The 23678-nt window shown below is 43.4% G+C and overlaps 1 protein-coding gene across 1 annotated transcript; it reads left to right on the top strand.

Moving 5' to 3' along the window:
- The first annotated feature begins 977 nt into the window (after window positions 1-977).
- Window positions 978-10886, top strand: LOC138966744 (adenosine receptor A2b-like). The gene is made up of 2 exons (XM_070339070.1): window positions 978-3490; window positions 6105-10886. Exons 1-2 carry the CDS (start codon window positions 3012-3014, stop codon window positions 6775-6777), a joined length of 1152 nt encoding a protein of 383 aa, XP_070195171.1. The 5' UTR covers window positions 978-3011; the 3' UTR covers window positions 6778-10886.
- The last annotated feature ends 12792 nt before the right edge of the window (window positions 10887-23678 follow it).

Raw genomic sequence — 23678 nt, 5'->3', positions numbered from 1 at the left:
AATGCGAGCTTCAGCGAGCTTTTTCATGACCGCGAACTGAGACCATTATTTTTAATAATCACTGAGACGAGGTGTGTAACCTCTTTATTCCTCCTTTCTTCAGTTATTCAAAGAAAACAGGAGTTTTTGTGCGAAAGTTTCATCGAATCCGACTCACTCAACCAGTCAACCTGCGCAGGCGATCGATTGATGCGCGGTTGTATAGTTCCGTGCAAATCATTCCATTCTGTTAACACTTCTTGTCAGTTTCCTTGTTTTGGACTAAAATCAAGTACACAGATATGCTGTTATTCTGCTGTGGCGGTAAAGGCAGGTATTGTGTGTTCTGTTTATGTTTTAGTATCGCTTAAGATAATGTTCTTGCGTCAAATGGGACAAGCAGACGAACTTTTGCACCCGTGTTCCAACGTTAATTACTGTATACAGTTCAGTTTTCTGGGGAAAATAGTGTATGAAACCGCTTTATGTTGTTTAAATTGATGAGATGTGTGCATTTGGTTGCGTGTGATCTGTTTATAAAATGAAATATTGTTGAAAACTGACCGTCGGATTGCAGTCAGTGTTGTCGAAGAAACTGAGTTAAAAGAAGGGGAACTACTCTTGTCGCGAGAGTATGAGTTACTTGCCTTGGGAATTTGCTTGTGATGAACGGTTTGTGCACAGCAGATCTAGATTCAGAAAACAACCGAACTCATGGATTTTATATGGATATTCATGTGTTCAGGCCTGTAGTTGTTAATTTAAATGCGGTATGTTTGTATTGTTTGCTCCAGAGATGTATACTTCGTACGTATAGAGCGTTCGGAACTTTTCAGTCGCAAAAGTAGTACCGAAACAGAACAGCTTCTCAACCCATTGCACTATCGAGGATTCAGGCTGTTGCTGGCTCGTTATTTGTTTGGTTGCTGGGTCATTATCGAAAAATAACTAGCTCTACAAGTTTACAGAGGTAAAGAAGCAGAGGGGGGAATAACTTGCAATATTGATCACTTGCTTGCCACAGCAGTGAACTGCCGCGTGAAGTATTTATATTGACTCGCATGCTGGGATTGTCAAAAGCAACGGTGTCGGAGTGTTCTGAAACGATCTGCTTTCTTTCCCATATAACACTGAACCGAAACAAAGCATTTTTTGTGTTCTGGTGATGCTGGGATTTTGAAAAGTAACGGTGTTCTTGTGTTCTGTCAAGCGCATAGTGCTTTTAGTTATGCGCTATAGAAATCTCCTTAATAAATAAATAAAATCTATGTTGCCCTCGTGTGTGTGCCACGGCAGTGAACTACGGTGACATGTTTATTGACTTCCATTGCAAGAACTGTCAAGATCAACGGCGTCGGTGGATTTAAAAATAATCTGCTGTGTCCTCGTGAACTGCAGTGATGTATTTGTTGACTTACATTCTGGAATTGTCAACAGCAACGGTGTCAATATATCCGCTCCACTGGTTTTGTGTGTGTTGTCGTGCGTTCATGCGTTTAACTTGCTGAACCGTGAAACAAGTGTGAATCTTTAATGTCTCAGTTAAAATTGTGCAGACAACAGTCTCTAGTCTAGTCCAGAAACTAGTTTGATCAGAAACACCGTAGACTCGCTTGTTTCGCTGTCCGTATTTGTCACGTGGGTTCCAGTACAATGCTCTTTTGTGTGATTAACCACCGCGGTGAATACAAATATCTGACTATTTCACGCTTTCATTATCCTTTGTGAATTAATTGCGGTGTCTGCTCTAATGACAGCCACCTGTAATAAAGCGGAACTGTGGTAAGCACACTCAGGTGAATAACTCTAATAACACTGCGCGCGGCTTCGCTTCAATGAGAACATAACAGCTGCGCAGACAGTAAAGCAATTGTGTTTATGATGGATGTTCACCCGTGTATACTAATACATTTTTGTCTTCAGTGCGATACAAATGGACAACCTGTGTTTGTAGAGTTCCTGGAGGTTTGGATACAGAATTCGCTAAGTTGAATTCACTCATAATGTCTGTTGGCAGTATAGTAGTGCAATATAAATAGACGACTTGTGCTGGATATTTCTTTACTAGAAATTCACAGATATACACGACTAAGCTGACACAGGAGGCAGAAGGATGAACCGCATTACCGGTGGATGCTTTGTGTTGGATACCTCTTCGTTTGAAGCCATCTAGAGATATACGACTATCTCATATAATACAGGACGCAAAAAAAAAAAAAGACAACTATTTTATAGCAGCTCTTCGATAACAAACAATCCTCTCGTTCCTGTGACATCTTGGCAATGATACAGACAGCAGAGATACATTTCCATTAACAATCACATGATATTATCAGCCACTGCCTGTGTGTGATGTAAAAGTTCACTTTCGCATGTCACGTTTAATAGCACTCCCTCTGATGGCAACACCTGATTACCCATCCGCCATATAAATTACAATTACATGTGAGCTTGCCTCTGATAGGCTGTTTTAGACTGACGTCGCCCAGGACAGGAATAATCGGGAAACTTGATGCAACATTCATAAGGGTCTAGAGTCTATGGCAATAACTCGTGACATATGACAAGAGTTACACAGCCGGCAACCTAGACAGTACCGACATCGGCGAAATAGCCTGCTATTAACAATACTGAATGCGACCAGACCAGAAAAAGCCGAGAAACTTGATAAAAAATAGACAATCGTCGGGAATGGCTATAACTCGTAATTAGAGAGAGGAAATTACGCGGTCTATTGCTAACAACCAGCAGGTGCATTATTGATAATCACGGAGATAGCCGACCGCTATTTTGTTGCAATCTTATGTCAACTTCCACGGACGGTTTCTAGTAACACACCACAGAAACCTGATCGAGAACAAGTCTGCAATTAGTCCAGCGGGAGGTAATTGCGAACTCAGGAAGTCAATGCCCGGGAGCAATCTCGTAATTAATGCCGTGTTGAACTTTCACTGGCTGGGTTGTGGAAGCCAGAGGAAATAATTTTGAAGTCGCTAAGGTAACAGTGTCTGGGAAAGTGTTATTTTTCTATCATGGCGTTAGAGACTGCGACAAACGATAACAGTTCAGCTCTGTTCGCGGGAGACGACAGAGGAACAGGAGGAACAGGAATAGCAGACGGATTCAACATGACCTCCCTCCAAACCCTCCTGACTACGACGTCATCCATGGGTCTATCAGACTCTCCTTCCACCAACCCACTCATGAACCCATGGACGGCAGGCCTGGTGGCGGAGTACGCAATCCGCATCGTCTTCTCGGTGCTGATGGTCTTGGTGAACACCCTGGTGCTGCTCACCCTCGGTACCACCCCCTCTCTCCGCTGTCCCACCAACCTGGTCATCGGTAGCCTGGCCGTAACAGATTTACTAGTGGGGCTGCTCAGTCCTGCTGGCTTGGTGATCGAGCTGCAGATCGTGGAGGTGCCGCTGCTGTGCCGTATGGGTTACGCCAGCGTCATGGCGCTCAGCAGCGTGTCCATCAACCACCTGCTCTTCGTCAGCATCGACAGGTGAGTTTGGGGTTACTTTCTACTTCACCTGTGCAACCAGCAGATGTTAAAGTTGGATGTGTGTGTGTGTGTGTGTGTGTGTGTGTGTGTGTGTGTGTGTGTGTGTGTGTGTGTGTGTGTGTGTGTGTGTGTGTGTTGATGTTAGACAATTACCTTTGAACAAGAGAAGCATTGTGTTATATTGAAGATGTTGAACACGAATGCCTGTGAGACTTTTGACAAGATTCTCTCTGCGAGTCTTGACAGCGTAATATATATTACCATGCATCGTTTGAATCTTCAAAGTGTGTGGTGTTTGTTATAATAATCATAAGCCCCCTATCCTGTTTGCTTTGCGAAATGCTTTGTTTGTTAAACTTTAAATGTGTACACACTTCAAAGAAGGGTTTTTGTGAAATATATTCAGATATATATAGAGATTACTTTGGGCATGTTGCCGAATGCAATCTGCTGCGCATATTCTGTGGCGCTTTGCAGGATTTGTTGACTGTCAAAAGAAACGTGTGAAGAAGAAAGAGCCATTCATTATTTTGTTGGTGTTGTATTTTGATTGATGTCTGAGGTTGATGATGTTCCACGGTGGGTTTTTTGTCATTGCAAACAAAATATCGGTGAATCACCCCCTTCCAATTAATTCTGAAAGATGCGGTCGACTACTGTTTGTCATTGAATCAAAGAAATGTATTTTTTATCACTTTGTTGTGATATCAGCAACAAGTGTGTTCATTGTTGATTTCTTTGTTCTTTGTCATTCATTATTTTGGTTGCTGTTTTTTTTCTGCTGCTTTTTGTGCTGTTTTTGTTGCTGTTGTTGTTTTCGTTTTGTTGTTGTTGCTTTGTTGTTGTTGTTACTGTTGTTGTTGCTGGCTATTTTTTGGATTTGTTTCGCCTGTCCTGTGGCATAGATGTACATCGTGGTTCTTCGCAGTGCCTATCGTGAAATACGTCAGAGTAAAGAGGGCTGTTTTGATAAATGTTCTGTTTATTTGTCAAAAACGGTGGGGATTGCTTTCGGAGGTTATGTAGTGAGGTTACTGCGATTGTTTCACTCCACCGAGCAGCTGGGGTTGGTGGTGACAGGCGAGATAGGCTAGTGATTTTTCAAGGCACGCTCATGTATTTTTCGAAAGGAACACATTACAATGAGAGAGCTGTTCATTCTGGTTTTGACTGGTGTCTAAGATTAGTTATCTCTGTGTTGTGCTCTTTCATAAAAAGCATCATTCAACCGGGCCTTTTTCTCTTTGGTGTCTATAACAGATGCGTTCGAGTTTTTCTGAACTAGTGGAAATTGGTTGTTCAAGTTCTGAGAGCTTCATTCACGCTTGAAGATTTTTTTGTTCGGGCAATAGTTCATTGCTTTCTTGTGGTCATTAATTGTGTTTGTTTTTTATTGCTGTGAAATGTGTGTGTGTGTGTGTGTGTGTGTATGTGTGTGTGTGTGTGTGTGTATGTGTGTGTATGTGTGTGTGTGTGTGTGTGTGTGTGTGTGTGTGTGTGTGTGTGTGTGTGTGTGTGTATCTGTGTCTGCCTTTCTGCGGACGCCTTACCACTAGGCTAACCGTGCCGGTTTTCGGAAGGGTGGATACTTGAGTGTAAGAGAGAAATGGAAGTATGATGGAAAGATAATGCCAGTGGTTAACTTAATGTGTATAAGTATTTAGGAATATTGTTCTCCACAAAACTCAGTTTTACCGCCACTTGTTGTGACCTTGCAAGCAAAGCGAAAAACGCATTGTTGTGTATATTACAAAATTTGTCCAAGCTTGGTAATAATAATTTGAAAGTTTATTTAAAATTATTTGATTCTCAGGTTTTGCCAATTGCAATATATATGGAGCTGAACTGTGGGGTCTTGAGAAATCTGCATTACAGTCTCTCTGTCGGTCTGTCTGTCTGTGTGTAATTCAGACACGACGTAGTTGTTCTCTCTCTCTCTCTCTCTCTCTCTCTCTCTCTCTCTCTCTCTCTCTCTCTCTCTCTCTCTCTCTCTCTCTCTCTGGAGGAAGCGATTGTGCATAATGAGCAACTTAATTCACCGCCCCATTTGTCACCGGCCGCATCATCATTTGTACTATGCTGCCATGGCTATTACATTAGATGCCTCATTGTGCGTGCCGAGTTTATCCTTTCTCCTTCCACTTGCCGATGCTTTGTTTGTATCAGTTCTGAGTTTTTGTTTTATTGAATCAAATAATTCACGGTTACCTCTGAATCAATCTCCCTAATGTTTCCGACCTCTCCCCCTCTCCTAAACGTTTAGCCCTATGACTTTGGTGCGCAATTTTCTCGTGTTCTCTGTTTCTGACCTTGAGTCTATTCTTAACCTACCCCCTTTTGTTGTCTAACAACCGTGCAATGAGAACACCAAACAGTATTCAGTTTGAGGCTATTTGAAACGGTTTGCTTAATAGCCCATCTTACCCAGGGATGTTACTGCAAGTTATTTTCTTCTGTTAATTTGCCGAAATAGCCATACAAGTTTAGGAGACCACCACATTAAAAAAAAGTTGCGAAGCTTTCGCCGATTTGAAAAAAAAAGTCTGTGTTTTGCCGACTCCAAACGACATCCTTGCTTTGCATTTATCATGCTCTGTTTGTGTGTCTGTACCAGGTACCTGCTGATCGGGAAACCTCTCCGCTATGGCAGCCTGGTGACCCGCCGGCGAGTGTGGGCTTTCATCGTCATCTGCTGGGTGTGGGCCGTGGCCCTCTCCGTGCCCTTCCTCCTCGGCCTCAGCATCAACCCGGACTGGGACGGAGAGTGCCGCGCCGAGCTCATGTACCCTCTCTGGTTCATCATTCTGCTGACCTTGCTCCACTTCGTCCTGCCCTTCTTGGTCATGCTGTACGTGCACATCAAAATCTTTATCGTGGCTCGCCGTCAACAGAAAGCCGTGAAGGATTCCTTCAGGAGAAACGGGGTTGAGCTTGGTGGGGTCTCTTGCGGGAACCGTGCTAAGCTCAGAGCAGCTAGGCTGCTGGTTCTGCCCTGTGGGTACTTCTACATCTCCTGGGGACCGTTCTTCATCACGGTCCTTTATACTGTAGCCACTGACACCGTTGTGGAGCCTCATGCCCTGGAGAGGTTTGTGCAGACTCTGGCAATTCTGAACTCTTTGGGAAACCCTATACTGTACGCGGTAAGCCAGCCGGTGCTGGGCAGGGCCATGATGGCTAAGTTGACTGCTATTTGGAGGAAATGTCTCACGGCTTACAAGGGAAAACATTGTGAAAGTGATACGCTTGTGCCGCCCGAACAAGCGGATTTGTCCACGACTGTATGAGGAAGGTGTTGCGGGTGTTATTTATCTGTAGCACCAATGGATTACTGTAAATTCAGGCTGTGTTGGATCAGTGCTGTCGCCTGAACGTGTAGAAGAGTTACTGGGACTTGAAACTTGGCTGGAGTTTGATCAAAGTGAAACCACGTGTTCTAAAGTTTTCAACGGGACCACTTGTCTGGGATGAAACGTGAAGCAAACCAGTGACTGGAATGTCTCCTATTTACGTGTTTATAGTTAAATGACAAATGTATTGCGTACAGTTAGTTTTGAACCAATAGAAATACACTCAACCCGAGAGCTTCTCCGAGTGCTGATGCAAAGCGGTTATGCCGAGTTTGGGTATACACTGTTTCAATAAGCCTTTTCACATGGTGGCCTCAGCCAAGTGCTTGTAATTACGTTGTTGATACAAACGGTTACTTTCCACTCTTTGCAGGAAGAAACAACAAACTGCAAATAACAGCTTACGCAACTTGATTAGTTTTTTCAAATGTTGGTTTCAGAGGCCTGTACTTAAAAAAGTAATAACATTATAATTACATTATAGTTGGTAGAGCACTGGACTTGTGATCGAAAGGTCGCAGGTTCGAATTCGGGCCGGGACGGACACGGGTCAACTTTATGTGCAGACCCAGAGACGGAAGCCATGTCCCACCCCCGTGTCATCACAATGGCACGTAAAAGACCTTGGTCATTCTGCCATAAGTGCAGGTGGCTGAATACACCTAAACACGCAGACACCTGGGTAGCGCGACTCCGTTGCTGCTAGCTTTCCACTGGGAGGAAGCGACCCGAATTTCCCAGCGATGGGACAATAAAGTAATGAAAATGAAAAATGAAATGAAAAATGAAAATTATCCTCTGGTATACTTTGAAGTCACAAGAAAAACTTACATGAAACGTGCAAACGAAAGAGGAGTGTCTGATGTTAATAAGAGATCTGAACATGATTATAAGACCAAGAACAAAGTACTTATAGAGTGTTTATACATGGTTGATGAATGAGTGTTTCGGTGGCCGTTTGTTATCGGCTACCACGCGAATGTTTGGTACCGATAACATTTTATCTTTTGGTATTCTTTGAAGTCTTCAGGAAAGCTTACGCAATGAATGTAAATGTGTCTGATTTTTGTTTGTTTGTTTGTTTGCTTAACGCCCAGCCGACCACGAAGGGCCATATCAGGGCGGTGCTGCTTTGACATATAACGGGCGCCACACACAAGACAGAAGTCGCAGCACAGGCTTCATGTCTCACCCAGTCACCCCGGCCGGGGTTTGAACCCACGACCTCCCGATCACGGGGCGGACGCCTTACCACTAGGCCAACCGTGCCGGTCAATGTGTCTGATACATGTACAAGAAAATATCAAAATAAGGTTAGAACAAGGGTCAAGGCCAAATAACACCACGAGTGATTCAGTGAGTGGAACCAGGCTAATTCGTGAGAACTGGACAAATGTCACCTGGTAAACTTTGAATTCACCAGGACAGCTTACAGAATGCATGCAGGAGTGAGATCTCAACATTATGACATCGAAGGCACCTTACGCACATGTGCAAGAATGACAGCGTTTCATCTTCTTGTATGCTTTGAAGTCACCAGAAAGCTTAGAGAAAACGCGTAGGTGGCAGAGATGATGAGTGCCGTGTCTTATGTGATCCTAAATTGATTATGAGACCAAGGACAAATTACTCCCCGATTATGCATGTTTGACTAATGAGTGTTTCGGTTGGTGGTGACAATCTGGCTACCACTGAGACTGATTTTATCTTCTGGTTTACTTTGAAGTCATCAGTAAAGCTGACAGAGAACATGTTGCTGGATGAGGAATGTGTGAAGTTTTAAGAAATCTCAAACTTCAGAATAATTCATGATAATTATGGACATGGGACAAACTACTCCGCGAGAATGTCTGCGTGACAAGTGAGTGTTTCGGTGGTAGGTGCTTAAAAACTACCACGCAGGTATCTCAAACGAACAACATTTATCTTCTGATATAATTTGTAGTCTCCACGAAAACTAGCAAAAATCGTGAAGGTGGATGAGGAGAGTCTGAAATGCTAATGGAGATCTCTCAAAGTGATTATGATACCAAGGGACATTTACTGCCAGAGTCTTAATGCTTGACAAATGAGTGCTTCGTTGGCCGGTAGGTAGCTGGTTATCATGTAAATGTTTGAGACTGATAACATGGTATCTTCTGATATACTAAAGTCATCTGGACGGTTTACAGAAATGAGGAGTGTCCAAAATTGTGGATGTTATAAGAGATCTTAGATTTATTGTTAGACCATGCAAGGACAGATTCGGCTAGGAGCGCTAATTCCTCACAAATGGGTTATTCTGTGAACGATATCGGGCTACCATGAATATACATTGGACTGATAAAATGTCTGCTGGGATAAGCAGTCACAATGAAAGCAATTAACAGCATATATGTGGGTGAATGAGAAGTGCGGCGTTATTAGCGATGTCAAAGCGATCACGAGACCAAGGACACATTACTCGTTTGATAAATGATTGTTTCAGCCGCCATTAGAAGAGAAGGCGTGAACCGATAACATTGGGGTCCTGATTTGGCCTATATGGTCCGCTGTACCCAAAAAGCAACAGATATCAATCTATCAAAAACCGATAACATTTTATCTGTGTCACGTTTTATAAGTCAAATGAATGACCTATAAACGGTCAATTACTTCTAACTGACTAACCACACCACGATCCACTCTCGCAGTCACACAAAAAAGTTATAATCAACAAAAGTATAAGTTCTAGACGTCTGTTTATATACTGACTAACTCTCTTCCTCCCTCTTCACGTGAAGCCAAAAGTGTTTTTACGACCAAGTCGTAAAACAAAACAAAGACAACTGACAAAAGCCAGTTAAAGTTTATGAAATACAAGAAATTCCTCCGAGGTAGGAAAAACACCCCCGTTGGTCAAAGGGAAATAACCATTCTCACTGCCACCAACTGAGAAGGTTATTTCCCTTTGACCATTAATATGTCTCTCTATAAGTCCTTGTAGAATCTTAATCCACCAATAACTCCCTAACCGTGTGTTTGACTGGTCCCAATTTTTGTAAGGACCGTCTCAGGAATGTATAGAACCTGTTCACCAAGTTTGGTGACGATCGGTCCGTTCATTCTTGAGATCTATATGCGAACACAAACAAACAAACAAACAAACACATCGACCGAATCCTATACACACCCCTATACCGGGGGTGTAATAAGAACACGCTGAACCGTGTACAGTTAGAAAACACTTAGCTGCTCTGTAAAAAGTCTTAGCCTGTACAGGCGTTAACACTCCACGTTGTCACAACTCAAAGTTCTTCATAAAGGGTTAGAAAGATGACACGGTGGGGGGCGTCTACGCATGGGTGCACTCAACTCTCAGTGTAGCCAGGGTCCATTCGATGAAACAGGCGCATTGCATTGCAATTTGGGAAAGGCGCCCCACAAAAAGTTCCTTTCCCACACGTGTCACTGAAACCGTGACAATCTGTGTTCGACAGCTGACTTTGGTTTGTGGAGCCAGGTTCTGTGAGTTAACTGATTTAATCACAGGACGCCTACTTGGCAGCTGACAGGCTCCTGTGATAACGCGTTTATTAAACGATTTCAGTTGTGACAACGTGCGTCCACTCATTTACACAACAGATAGTGCATGGTATACTTTGTCAGAAAAGAAATCGTTCATTATTTTGTATGTTTGATCTAGTGGTGATCAAAATGTATTTGCCACATGGCACGCCTACTACGCACAGCCCAGTTATCAGTAGCTCTACAAACGTTGGCTCAGACTGAACAGAGACTTTTTTGGAGCTACGAAATAATCAAAATGGAAGCATTAATGTGATTTTATGATGATTACACATGTGTGGCAAGGTTAAAATACCGGACCAGATAGAAGAATGTTTTGTGGCTTGTCTTACATCTGTGTTGGTATGAGAGACTATCAGGTTCTGGAGTAAGAGTTTCAGAACTGTATGGTTAAAGTGAACGCTGAGCTTCTTTGTGATAACAATGGGAGATAATGAGAGAGAGAGAGACAGAGAGAGAGAGAGAGAGAGAGAGAGAGAGAGAGAGAGAGAGAGACAGAGAGAGACAGAGAGAGAGAAGGGGGGTGGGGGGGGGGAGGTTGACGGAGGCAGGCTGCTAAATTAATGTTCAAGAAACAAAAACACAAAAAAGAATGCTTTTAAAGGCACAGTAAGCCTCCCGTAAACCATCACAGATACTGTCAGGCTTTTACACACAGTACAAACACCCTTTCATTTAAACACTCACCGAACGGGAACATCCTAGGTGCCCTTCGTAAAGAGCGAGCAATTTTTAAAGAATTAATTTTGCGGATTGTCTCTCAGACAATCGGACCGTGGTGCGTTTTGGCGCTAGACCTAACTTTTAAATCTAAATAATAAATTGACAGCTTGTCACACAAACATTCTTAAATCATAAAAGAATTTTTTTTTTCATCAAGACAACATCAGTACAATTCGAAGTTTTGAAAGTTTGAAAAAAGAAAAGCCCGGAAGCAGGGTCACGCAAGGTCGTGGTTCTCGTAGCAGACGACTGTTTATGCCTTTCGCCAGTTCCTCTGAACAGTCAAAAGCCATCGCCCACAGCCGTTTGTTTCGTGCATAGTCAGAGGTACATAATAACGTGCTATAATTGCAGATAAGCTCACATTGAGTCGCATTCAAATTACTAACTGACGACTACATTGTGAAAAAGGGAAACTGGATCACACGGGTTCACAATGGCTCAGGGGTAAGATGAACCACGCAAAAATAAATTCTTTGAAAATTGCTCGCTCTTTACGGAGGGCACCTAGGATGTTCTCAAGCGGTGAGTGTTTAAATGAAAGGGTGTTTGTACTTTGTGTAAAAACCTGACGGTATCTGTGATGGTTTACGGGAGGCTTACTGTGCCTTTAAGGGACGCTTGGTAATCGACGACACAACGCTTTCACTAATATATCGACCCATTGCCAGTATTGGTCTTTAATGTGGACAACGAGACAAATAATATTGGGGAAATGGAAGAACTTTCTTGGGCGTTTCCTGATCTCAAAGATGGTAACAGCGAGTGATGTAAAATCTAAGAGAGGAAAAGCACCGCCCAAGACCAGCCTTTATTTCCCCTCATTATGATTTGTATGTTCTCCCACTTTCAAGACCTACTAACTGGGGAATGCTTTGTGTTGTCAATGAAAAGATGTCCACGTGAGCTCAAAAGAGAGTGGACACATCTGAAACCCTTAAGGGCGGAATATACCTGCGCAGTTTCAGCGGCACAGACGACGCACTGCATATTATTGATGCTGCGATAGGGATTATGACGAGTACTTGGCCTGTTTTCCTTTCACGCAACGTGTAGCGGGCTGGGATAATCTGCATTGCGTCGTCTGCCCTGCTGAAGTTACATAGGTGAGCGCCAGGGCCTTAGCGGCACACTCCTCGTGTAAACAGTCCGGTGTAACACGAAATTTTTACTCCACGAAAAAATTACCCCGGAGTAAATATTTCGTACGAAATTCTTACTCCTAGAACACTTTTCGTACGAGAAAAGAACTCCCCAAGGCACGACAAAATTACTCCCTCCACGAAATTTTTACTCCCCATTTTTACATTTAGTCAAGTTTTGACTAAATGTTTTAACATAGAGGGGGAATCGAGACGAGGGTCGTGGTGTGTGTGTGTGTGTGTGTGTGTAAAAATCTCGTGGGAGTAATTTTCTCGTGTTACACCGGCACACCGTCTTAGATCAAGACAAGTTTGTGCAACCTTCCACGTGGTCTCATTCCAACAATGAACAGCCTGGATGCACTCCGTGCACAGTGGCAATATTTATGATGAAATAATTCCGTAGAAGCCGCTGGTGTTTTCAAGTTGGTTTGTTTTTTTAAATCGATCTCATCACAGCAAGAAATCAGGGTGTTAATTGGTGGTATGTGTCCAAGTGTTGGCATGGTCTTATCTCGTGTAAAATCCTGGCCAGATCTGAGATGGTGAGCCGAACAGTTTCCGAGAGGAGTGTGCCTTTAAACTGTCAGCCGAGATAAGAAAAAGACATCCTTCCTCACGACATTGATTTTTCCGTTCGTTTGGAAAATTGTAGTGTGCCATTACCCTACTAAAATCCTGATCGAAGATCGGGTGCATTGTGTCACATCAGCGTGTTCTCTCGTAATTTAGTGTGGCAAAGATTTGTCAGCACTTGCCAAATTCCATCAGAGAAGAGTTTCAATCGCGTGCGGACGTGATGACAGGAGCTTGTCCACTAGAATAAACAATCGATCTTAATTCCGTCGTATCCACAGGTTCGTGTGGCTGAATTCTGAATTCAGGCAATGTGTTTGACTGTCAGGTATCTTACAACTGTACCGTACCGTACCGTCCTTCCCGCGTTTGTTTGTTTGTTTGCTTAACGCCCAGCCGACCACGAAGGGCCATATCCGGGCGGTGCTGCTTTGACATATAACGTGCGCCACACACAAGACAGAAGTCGCACAGGCTTTATGTCTCACCCAGTCACATTATTCTGACACAGGACCAACCAGTCCTAGCACTAACCCCATAATGCCAGAGGCCAGGCGGAGCAGCCACTAGATTGCCAATTTTAAAGTCTTAAGTATGACCCGGCCGGGGTTCGAACCCACGACCTCCTGATCAGGGGGCGGACGCCTTACCACTAGGCCAACCGTGCCGGTCCCTCCTTCCCGCGTAAATAGAGAATACTACATGGCTTGCTGTGTCGTACCAGATTTACACAAGTTGATTTTTTAAATATTGAACTGCGAGCGAAAGCAAGCTGTTCACTATTTGAAAAAGCAACGAGTGTAAATCTGGTACGAAACAGCAAGCCATGTAGTATTCTGTTTATCCTACATACTGTACTTGCGTGTATTTCACTCAAAAAGTCCTGCAGTCGAGGCAGCTAAATTGAAGACGCTTGTTTTGGAACCTCGATCTCTTCTAAAGCCTCGTGCAATCTATTACGTCAAAGCAAAGAAACGTCACTCTGAAAGTGTGGCGTGACGTCACGGGTGTTAGTTCTAAAAATTCATTGAGGGGAATTAGCGAGAGCAATTTTTTTCTATAATGACGTTTGTCTTACCGCCCTGATATGGCCCTTCGTGGTCGGCTGGGCGTTAAGCAAACAAACAAACAAAACGTTTGTCTCGGTGAGTTTGGCAGTGAAAAAACTGGTCCCTGCCAGACTTGCTTGACATGACCTCATTTACATGATATACACACGTGTGATTTGAACGATTATCATCTCACGAGTGTCTCTCTCACGTATGTAGGATATTCGACTTTCTTCACCAACACAGATCTGTCAAGGCTTTCATATGGAATAGAGCCACCTTTCACTTGGATACATACAATCAATCAACAGCGTGGCTTCATTCTGTGGGAATGATTTACTGAATTAATTTAGCACATTGACGTAAGTGTCACCTTATTAAGTTAGTTTAAACAAATAAATACCCTCTGTATTGGAAGCAGCCAGACAGTTAGTTAGTTAGTTAGGTAACTGTTGCTTTTCGGGTCCAGCGGACCATAATAGGCCAAATCAGGACCCCAGCCAGACAGTTGATTTTTGACATGTGTGTATGTTGAAGAATACTTTTCCCCCCGGGTAAAAGCATGAACGGATCTGCAGTGGTGACGTGAACGTAATCGCGTACGTGAGAAAGAATTTACCTTGAAGAACAGCTTTACCGATCAATTGTTAGAATGTTGCCGTGGCAATGGTCACGCAAGAACAATCTCAGGTGGAGATTGCATACCCGCAACGCGCCACCCACAGACAGTCTCTGGGATGTTTTCGCTTGCCTCATTAACACTAGGAAAGTGCAGTTCGTAGCAACAAATATGATGGTCGACTGTCCCATGCAGGAGGCACAATGTGGTTCAGCTAAGTTTGTTTGTTTGTTTGCTTAACGCGAGGGGTGATATCAGGGCGGTGCTGCTTTGACATTTAACGTGCGCCACACACAAGACAGAAGTCGCAGCACAGGCTTCATGTCTCACCCAGTCACATTATTCTGACACCGGACCAATCAGACGCCAGGCGGAGCAGCCACTAGATTGCCAATTTTAAAGTCTTAGGTATGACCCGGCCGTGGTTCGAACCCACGACCTCCCGCTCACTGGGCGGACGCCTTACCACTAGGCCACCGTGTTGCGGTGGTTGAGCTAAGTACTGCGCTACAAATACCTGTAGGTGATACAAATGAAGTCGCAGACTTCTGCAGATCACATCAACCAAATGGCAGTATGAGAGAATAACACGTGTATATATGTTTTAATGAATGCCTGCAATCACAACAGACATGATTGTCGTTGATTTGTGTTGATTTGGACACTTTTCTAAAAATAACAAAAATAAAATCTGTGAAACAAGGGAATAAATCTTAACAAAATATGTCGTGTTTGTTCAGCTAGTTTGAAGAGCAAAAGACTCATCATACAAGTTTGTCTTTTGCTGCCTGGTTGGTTGGTGAGTAGTTTGGTAGGTGGTTGGTGATCTTGTATTTCTACTTTTAGTTGGTCAATTGATTGTTTGGATAGCCAGATAAATTCCTGCTTAGCTGGTCGGTTTGTGATCTTGATCCCCCCATGGCTTATGTTTCTGTCGCAAGCTTCACCTCAGTATCAATAAGCACAGACAACGAACGACATCGCTACTACAATACAAGAGGAATTATAGGCTGTGGCTTCAACTCGAGATGACTTTGTTCAACTTCTGCGCACGCACAAAAACCACATATTTATGACAGTGTATGCGTAATTGTAACATTTCCATGTGTCCCTCCTGGTTTATTTTAACTTTTCAACCCATTACGTACAACCAGACTCGCTGATTCAGATAGTTGTACGCACACCCGGACATACATACAGACACACAGACATAGATAGACACACATATACGCGTACGAAAGAATACACACACATAAACACACACACACACACACACACACACACACACACACGCACGCGCGCGCGCACGCACAGACTCTCTCTCTCTCTCTCTCTCTCTCTCTCTCTCTCTCTCTCTCTCTCTCTCTCTCTCTCTCTCTCTCTCTCTCTCTCTCTCTCTCTCTCTCTCTGAAAAGGGCAGTTTCGACAACGTATGCTATCGGTCAGGCTGGATGATGTCACCCGTATCCAGGCCAGAACTGGTCATTAAAGCCTAATTGTGACACACAATTGGTCCCAAATTGTTCTATGCGGTGATGACCCGGTGCCGCATTTAAAGTACTTGCCAGCTGAAAGTCACATCACAGTTTACAAATCATCAATCAGAATATCATTATCACACAAGCGCACACATATACACACACACACTCGTACACACACACACTTGCACACAAACACCTCTCTCTCTCCTTCTCCCACTCTCTCTCCCTCTCTCAAACTCAGGAATACAGATATTGAGAGAGACAGAGAAAGAGAGACCAACAGACAGACAGAGAGAGGGTATACAATAATATTAAATCATGAGAAAGAAAAACTGAACAATAAAACGTCTAGCAGTCACGGCTACTCGCGCCAACTCTTGGCATACAAAATATGTTCAGCACAAACACTGTTCTTTGCCAAACATCAGGTACATGTATCACACAATTCAAAATGTTAAAAAAAACGAAAAGAAAGAAAGAAGTCCGAAGCAGACAGGAAGACTTCGGCTAAAAAAAATACCACGTAAACTTAAAAATGCCATTAAAACACACATACACTGTTCTTTGCCAAAGATCGCTTACTACGTAATTCAAAAATAATCAAACAATCCAAGCAGACAAATTGTCTGCAATGAAAGAAAACAATGTAAATAAAATTCCTTTTAAACTCACCAGCCTTTCAAGCTAAATTCTTCACTACATTTGTCCTCTTCTCAGTAAGCCTACATCACAGAGACCGCCTCTGAAGTCACTCTGATGCCCTGTTATATATATAATCATTCCCCCATCAGTACCGCCTGCATTTTTCTTTGATCTCAAAAACTCGTATACCTGCACTGACGGTAGGGGGTTTGGTGATAGAGTGCAGATCTGTTGCTTTCCTTTCGCTCGCAGTTCACTATTTAAAAAAACAACTCGTGTAAATCTGGTACGACACAGCAAGCCATGTAGTATTCTCTATTTATCCTACATACGTGAGAGAGATACCCGTGAGATAAAAATCGTTCAAATCACACGTGTGTATATCATGTAAATGAGGTCAACCGGAAGGTCATGCTATGTAAATTAGTAATTACATATTCATGAAGAACTACTTTTGCAACAAAATGGCAACTGCCACGAAACCGATTTGTCAACACTGAAAGAATTTTTGAGTGATGAGCTGTTCGAAGATATGTTTGGCGATGACGCGAATGACGAAGTCGATAAAGAAAAAAGCGAGTCATCCATGATTTATGATTTTTCTCCAATAGACTCATTCGTTCAGACAAACAAGAACAAGAACACTCTCCGAAAAACGGTTTACGATATATATATACGTCGCCTATCGACGTTTATGGCGAAACACGGGGACAAAAGAAACATTAGCACCATCCAACCACAAAAATTATGCAAAATTCTCTGCTCTCTTTTCATGAGTTTGAAAAAACCGGATGGCAAAGAGTATGAACCATCCCCACGCTGAGGGGCCTTCTCAGCAGCATCCATCGACAGTTGAAGTCTAAAAATTACTGTGCACCCGTTATAGACGGCCCCGAGTTTGCACTTGTAACTGAGAGAAGTCGTGAAGACAAAGCAGAAGATTGTTAAACAGGAAGGTTCTGGCAACTTACCTAACAGGGCTCAACCGCTGAAAGATGAAGATGTTGACAAGCTGTGGCAGACAAAACAGCTCGGAGTCGCAGATCCAGAAGTAATCCTGAATACTCTGTGGTGGCAAAACACAGTCAACTTTGGTCTGCGCAGCGTGACACCTCACAGGCACATGCAGTGAGGAGACGTGTCCTTGCATGAAGACAGTAATGGCAGAGAATATCTCCAATTTTGCGAAAGACAATCCACAACCAAAGCCAGGGCGACATGTGAAGAAAAGCTGGGATCATCAACCCGAGGTAGATCTACACCAACCACTCTGCACGCCAGTTCCTAGTGCAGAAACTTTCCGAGAATAACGTTCCTCCGACCAAAATAATGCAGCTATCTGGGCACAACAACGTTAAGCAGCATTTCCCAAGAGGAACACCGTGGCTTCAGTCTGATGCTAAACGGCACTGCACCGGTCTCGGAGCTGTCGCCAGTGTCGGCAGACGACACATTGGATTCGCACGGCCACTTCAACTCCAGCCGTCTCCACTGCCACTGCCACAATCACATCCCAGCAAACGCTAACAACACTGTTTGCAAGGCCTGTGCACGTTGGTACCATCAACATCAACCAATATTTGTCCAGTCACCAAACCGAGAAGTGACCATCTGAAAGCTGTCGACTCGCCTGGCTCCGACTTGACTGTCATCCTATCGCGGAAGGATATGCTTTGCTGTTGTTGTTCCTTTTGGTTTCTTTTATCCTGTGGCCACTGCTTTTCTTTTTATCTGGTATATTTTGAAGTGACCATCATTTCGTTGTTCGAATTTATTTAATCAATGTTCAATATTAAACTTAACAGTGTTAACAAAGGCGAACTACTTTGTCCTAGTTTGAGAGTGTGTGTCATGGCGGAGGAATGAATGTCAAATTGAGTAAAGTGGTTTGAAGTTCTAAAGCGGGTTGATCCAAAGGCAATAGCGCTGTCGGTGACTTTTAGTTAGATCTGGCACAGAAGTATATAATGTAGGATAAACAGAATACTACATGGCTTGCTGTGTCGTACCAGATTTACACTCGTTGCTTTTTCAAATAGTGAACAGCTCGCTTTCGCTCGCAGTTCACTATTTAAAAAAACAACTCGTGTAAATCTGGTACGACACAGCAAGCCATGTAGTATTCTCTATATACCTACTATAAGAAACCGTGAAACCCGTCTAATAGGTCTTGCAAAAACGGCAGCATTTGATTTGAGTTGGCTTTGAGAATTGAAGAGCGGGATTCCTGTGACTCGATGGGATACGAGTAATCCATAATACGTCCAGTACTGTGGGGAGTAAAGGGTCTGTCCAAGACTCGACCAAAGTAATATGTTCAGGTAAAAAAACACCGTATACTTCTTTCACTGTTTTCCTCCATATTTCTTGTGAGTTTGAGACTGTGTGTGTGTGTGTGTGTGTGTGTGTGTGTGTGTGTGTGTGTGTGTGTGTGTGTGTGCGTGCCAGTCTGTTGGTCGGTCCGTCGGTCAGTCTGACTGTGTGTAAGTACAAACAGAAAAGCGTTCTTGTGATGTGAGTTGTAAGCATGTTTGTTTGTTTGCTTAACGCCCAGCCGACCACGAAGGGCCATATCAGGGCGGTGCTGCTTTGACATATAACGTGCGCCACACACAAGACAGAAGTCGCAGCACAGGCTTCATGTCTCACCCAGTCACATTATTCTGACACCGGACCAACCAGTCCTAGCACTAACCCCATAATGCCAGACGCCAGGCGGAGCAGCCACTAGATTGCCAATTTTAAAGTCTTAGGTATGACCCGGCCGGGGTTCGAACCCACGACCTCCCGATCACGGGGCGGACGCCTTATCACTAGGCCAACCGTGCCGGTTGTAAGCGTGTTATGAACTGCCGAAGGTCAGGGATTGTGTTAAAGATCTCTTGCGTAATTCTTCCGCAATCTACCTTAATTGTGACAGCTCTCCCATCCCACGATATGACGCCTAGTATTGACTTCCTTGCATGAAGAAGGCCATACAGTTTGTTCAAAAGGTCAGTGCCTGGTATCGATAACCTGAAGCGATGCTCAACATCGTAACCAAATATTCACGCACACGCACACACACCGTGGCACACACACACTACGAAGAAAGAAGCAAAGGGAAGACAAGACCGCCTCCCGTTGAACATTCGAACGCCATAACCTCCCAGTTGCGTGGGTGCGCCTACCTCTAAGTAAAAGAATCAAAAACAGGTAAGGCTAGGTAAGGCGGCCATGTAAAACAAATAATTGCTCTAAACATATGAATCCTTTGATTTTCGAAGACAACATTCTTTTTACTTACGAGCCGCTTAGGTGCAAGTTTTGGCAAAATGTGTTTTCACCGAGTCATTGAATACTTAGTCTTCGTAAAAAGCATGTTGGAGACAAGAAAACACAGGATAGGCCCGGCAGAGTATCCTGTCGAAATTTAAAAGTGTGGTTTATTTAAGTCCACAGCTGGCACACTTGATTAAGAATCCAGGTGGCGCTGGTAATTGGAAGGTAGAAATGATCAACCACCGCTAAAAGAAGTTTCGACAGGAAAACCGCCCCATTTAAATACCAGTGTTTTGATTGAATCACTTGCGGCGAAGAGAGGTTGTGAGGTGTGTGATGTCCTGAGCAAAAGCATGAAGGGGTTGGATTTGCACTTCGAAGACGTCTGCTACACTCCTCAATACTTTTTTTCTTTTCTTTGGAGACTAGGTGCAGTAGTACTTCATACAAGAGTTAATCATCATGTCAGTGTTGACGTAAGTGTTGAATTTACCACCGAAGAGCCGGTGCATACAGTACGCACTGACGAGAAAAATGCACGTGACTTCCGAGTGTTCATGCATAGAGACATACATGGTTGAGGCACTAGAACACACGAACAGAAGCGCTTGCACCATGTGGACTGCATCGCGATGTTTTAATTTTTTTTTTTTTTTTGTATCCGTGACAAAGTCATTCTGATAAGCATCGCTCCACGGCTATTGCCAGTTGTCTCTCTGACCGGACGCTACAGTCCTACGCGAATCTATCAAAACAAAAATACAGAGAGTTATCTCCCATATGTTTTTCGCGAGCACTGATCTAAATTTGAGATCAGTGTTCGCGAGACGAAAATGATTGCAGATTGGCCGACTTCGACAGTGATCTCCGTTCTGTTCTTCACAGTTATGATAAAGACATCGTTCTAAGGTCAAAACAAGTCGAAATTTTGGGATTGCTGCCGGAAGGAGACCGTAGTATATGGTTGCATCACTGTCAACTGGTTACAGAAAAAATCGTCTGCTCCAGTGAGCGCCGAAACCAAACGGTTGATTATCACGTGACACTTTTGCCATATTTAGAGTTGTTTGCACAGTAAATACAGCCGCGAAAAATAGCTCGCTTGAAACTGTCTTACATATCAATTCCTTGGTAATTTAAAAATTACAAAACACCATGAAAAATCATTATCGATGATCGCGAATCTGCTTATATCAATAATACATTACAAAAAGCTCTAAATATGTTAAAAAAAAATCGGTTTCCTTGCCAGACAAGGAAACTCAAGGCATCCTGTCAGGGAGAGAATGAACCGAACTCATTTTGACCTGAGTTCAGGATGTGACAAAGTGTGTTGACAACGTATTCGTGACTGGTTCATTTTTTTTTTTTTTGGTCAGCCCAACATTGCATTTGATTGCAAGCTACTGCTTTGACATTACAGCTGAAATTAGTTTGACCGGATGCCGTGACAGACCACATAACGTCATTGCTGGTTAAATAAGTTGTCACTGGATAATAGTACGACAACAGATAGTACATGAAATACAACAAAAACATGGACATAACTTGAAATCAGCGAATCGTTGTCTATTACCACATGATATGCAATTTCCGTCGTGCGCAGATTCCATTTTTTCAGACACTAATTTAAATGAGTATTATGGTGACAAGGCTTGAGAAGTTCATACATGTTCTATCTGCCCGCGAAAATCGTAGTTACGTACATCTTCGAAAATACAAGTAAAAAAACACAATAAAAACAGAACTAAGAGTACAAATAACTGTGCAAAAAGCCCTCCTTTTGTCTGCCAATCATTCTGTACTTATAACAGGAAGCGGAACTACGCCCGAAGCCACGTGCGCAGGCGGAACATATCCAGCCGATGGTTAAAACAGCTTGAACACACGCTATCTGTAATTACAGTGCATTATCCCCATGTAAATCATCTCTCCCGCAAATAATTCCATCAGTGTGTGAAATTTGGAAATATCATCGATGCTGTTGATGATGTTTCTTAACGCCCTCACGGTTAAACCATTAGGGACAAGTTCCCGTCAAATACCGTTGTTATAGAGCAACATAATGGATTTCTCAATGAACAGACAAAAACACTGGTTACATTGTCCTCTCCATTAGCACGACAGCCCGTGATTGACGGCATTGCATCACAACAAGGGGGAGATAAAAACCCTCACATTTCCGTCTGCGATAAGCGCAAACTACGCCTTCAAAAGTCGAAATTCGTTTGCACTAGAAACACAGCAGATTCATTGCTGCCCTGTAATTCAGACACGACGTAGATTTCCCCCCCCCCCCCCCCCCCCCCTCTCTTCCTCTCTCTATCTCTCTTTTTGTGGAACTTTTTTTGTATCTTTCCAAAGAAAACACGCATCGTGGATCAGACTACGCAATCGAAATGTCTCCTAGCCACCCCCTTCTTTTCGCTCATTATCAGCGGAGGCGGACATTTACGTCAACTTTTCAAGGAAATAAACAACATATGTTTCTTGCAAGGTTGAATCAACTTGAAACATGCTAAGCACAGAAACAAATGTTGCACGCATTAATGACGTTTTGGGTGCAGCAATTTCTAAGGCCTCGAGTTCGGTAGTTGACCGATAGCGGCCCGCCCAATCTAGTCAAATTCCAAATTGTGAGTGTGTTTGTGTGTGTGTGTGTGTGTGTGTGTGTGTGTGTGTGTGTGTGTTATTGTGTGTTATTGTGTGTGTGTGTGTGTGTGTGTGTGTGTGTGTGTGTGTGTTTGTGTGTTTGTGTGTGTGAGGTTGAGGGACCATCATTTAACCTGCCGCTTCCTTCAGATCAGACGTCTATGACAGTTCACACACTGGATGTTCTAGCAGTTGATAGAGCACCAGGTGTGTCAGTTGCACCAGGTGTGTCAGTTGAGGGAGTACCAGGCGTGTCAGTTGCACCAGGTGTGTCAGTTGAGGGAGTACCAGGTGTGTCGGTTGAGGGACCATCATTTAACCTGCCGCTTCCTTCAGATCAGACGTCTATGACAGTTCACACACTGTCAGTTGAGGGAGTACCAGGTGTGTCAGTTGAGGAAGTACCAGGTGTGTCAGCTGAGGGAGTACCAGGTGTGTCAGTTGAAGGACCATCAGGTGTGTCAATTGAGGAAGTACCAGGTGTGTCAGTGGACAGTCATTTAGATAAAATACGGGAGACGCGCAAGAGAACTCAGCAAGCAACGACGAACCAAGCGGAGCGAATGCTAGAGAGAAGCAGGACAAATCTGATGGCAGCAAACAAAAATGACAGCGTCATGATTCCAATTCCATTGGTGGATCGAGGTAGAGGGGATCCTCGTAACATCATTGCCATTGTCTTGAACAGAAATGAAAATGACATGTACAAGCCTGGGGTTAGAAAGGGTGTACTGAAGGGCAGATACTCCAGGAATCAGTTTGACGTCTGTCAAGAACACTTTCTAAGTGAAGATTCTGTTGATCTCACAAATGCTCTCTCACTCCGCGAAGCAGTTATAAGCGAATATATTGGGGGAGGCCAGGGCTTCATCAAGTGCAACTGCGTTGGTGAGAAAGGAAGGAAATGTGTAACAAAGAAATGCAAATGTTTCAAAAATAAACTAAAATGCAACAGCAGGTGCCATGGAAGTCTCACGTGTAAAAACAAATGCTGATTCAAGCAGATTTCATTGTGACTGAAACAAGGTGGCGCAAGTTTACTTTTATTATGCTCGTTTTTTAATCCCAATATGTTCATATGATCGAGAGTAGTATAATTGTGTGAATAAGTGCATTTTTTAAACTGTTTCCCCGTGCCATGGAAGTC

Source organism: Littorina saxatilis, linkage group LG5 (genome assembly GCF_037325665.1).
Source record: "Littorina saxatilis isolate snail1 linkage group LG5, US_GU_Lsax_2.0, whole genome shotgun sequence".
Lineage (NCBI taxonomy): Eukaryota > Metazoa > Mollusca > Gastropoda > Littorinimorpha > Littorinidae > Littorina > Littorina saxatilis.
Note: the sequence above shows the minus strand (reverse complement) of the source record. Positions and strands in the feature narration are given on the sequence as shown.

Coding starts and splice junctions, on each gene's coding strand:
- LOC138966744 (XM_070339070.1), top strand. CDS start 3,012: ATGGCGTTAGAGACTGCGACAAACGATAACAGTTCAGCTCTGTTCGCG. Junction 3,491..6,104: donor CTCTTCGTCAGCATCGACAG/GTGAGTTTGGGG, acceptor TGTCTGTACCAG/GTACCTGCTGATCGGGAAAC.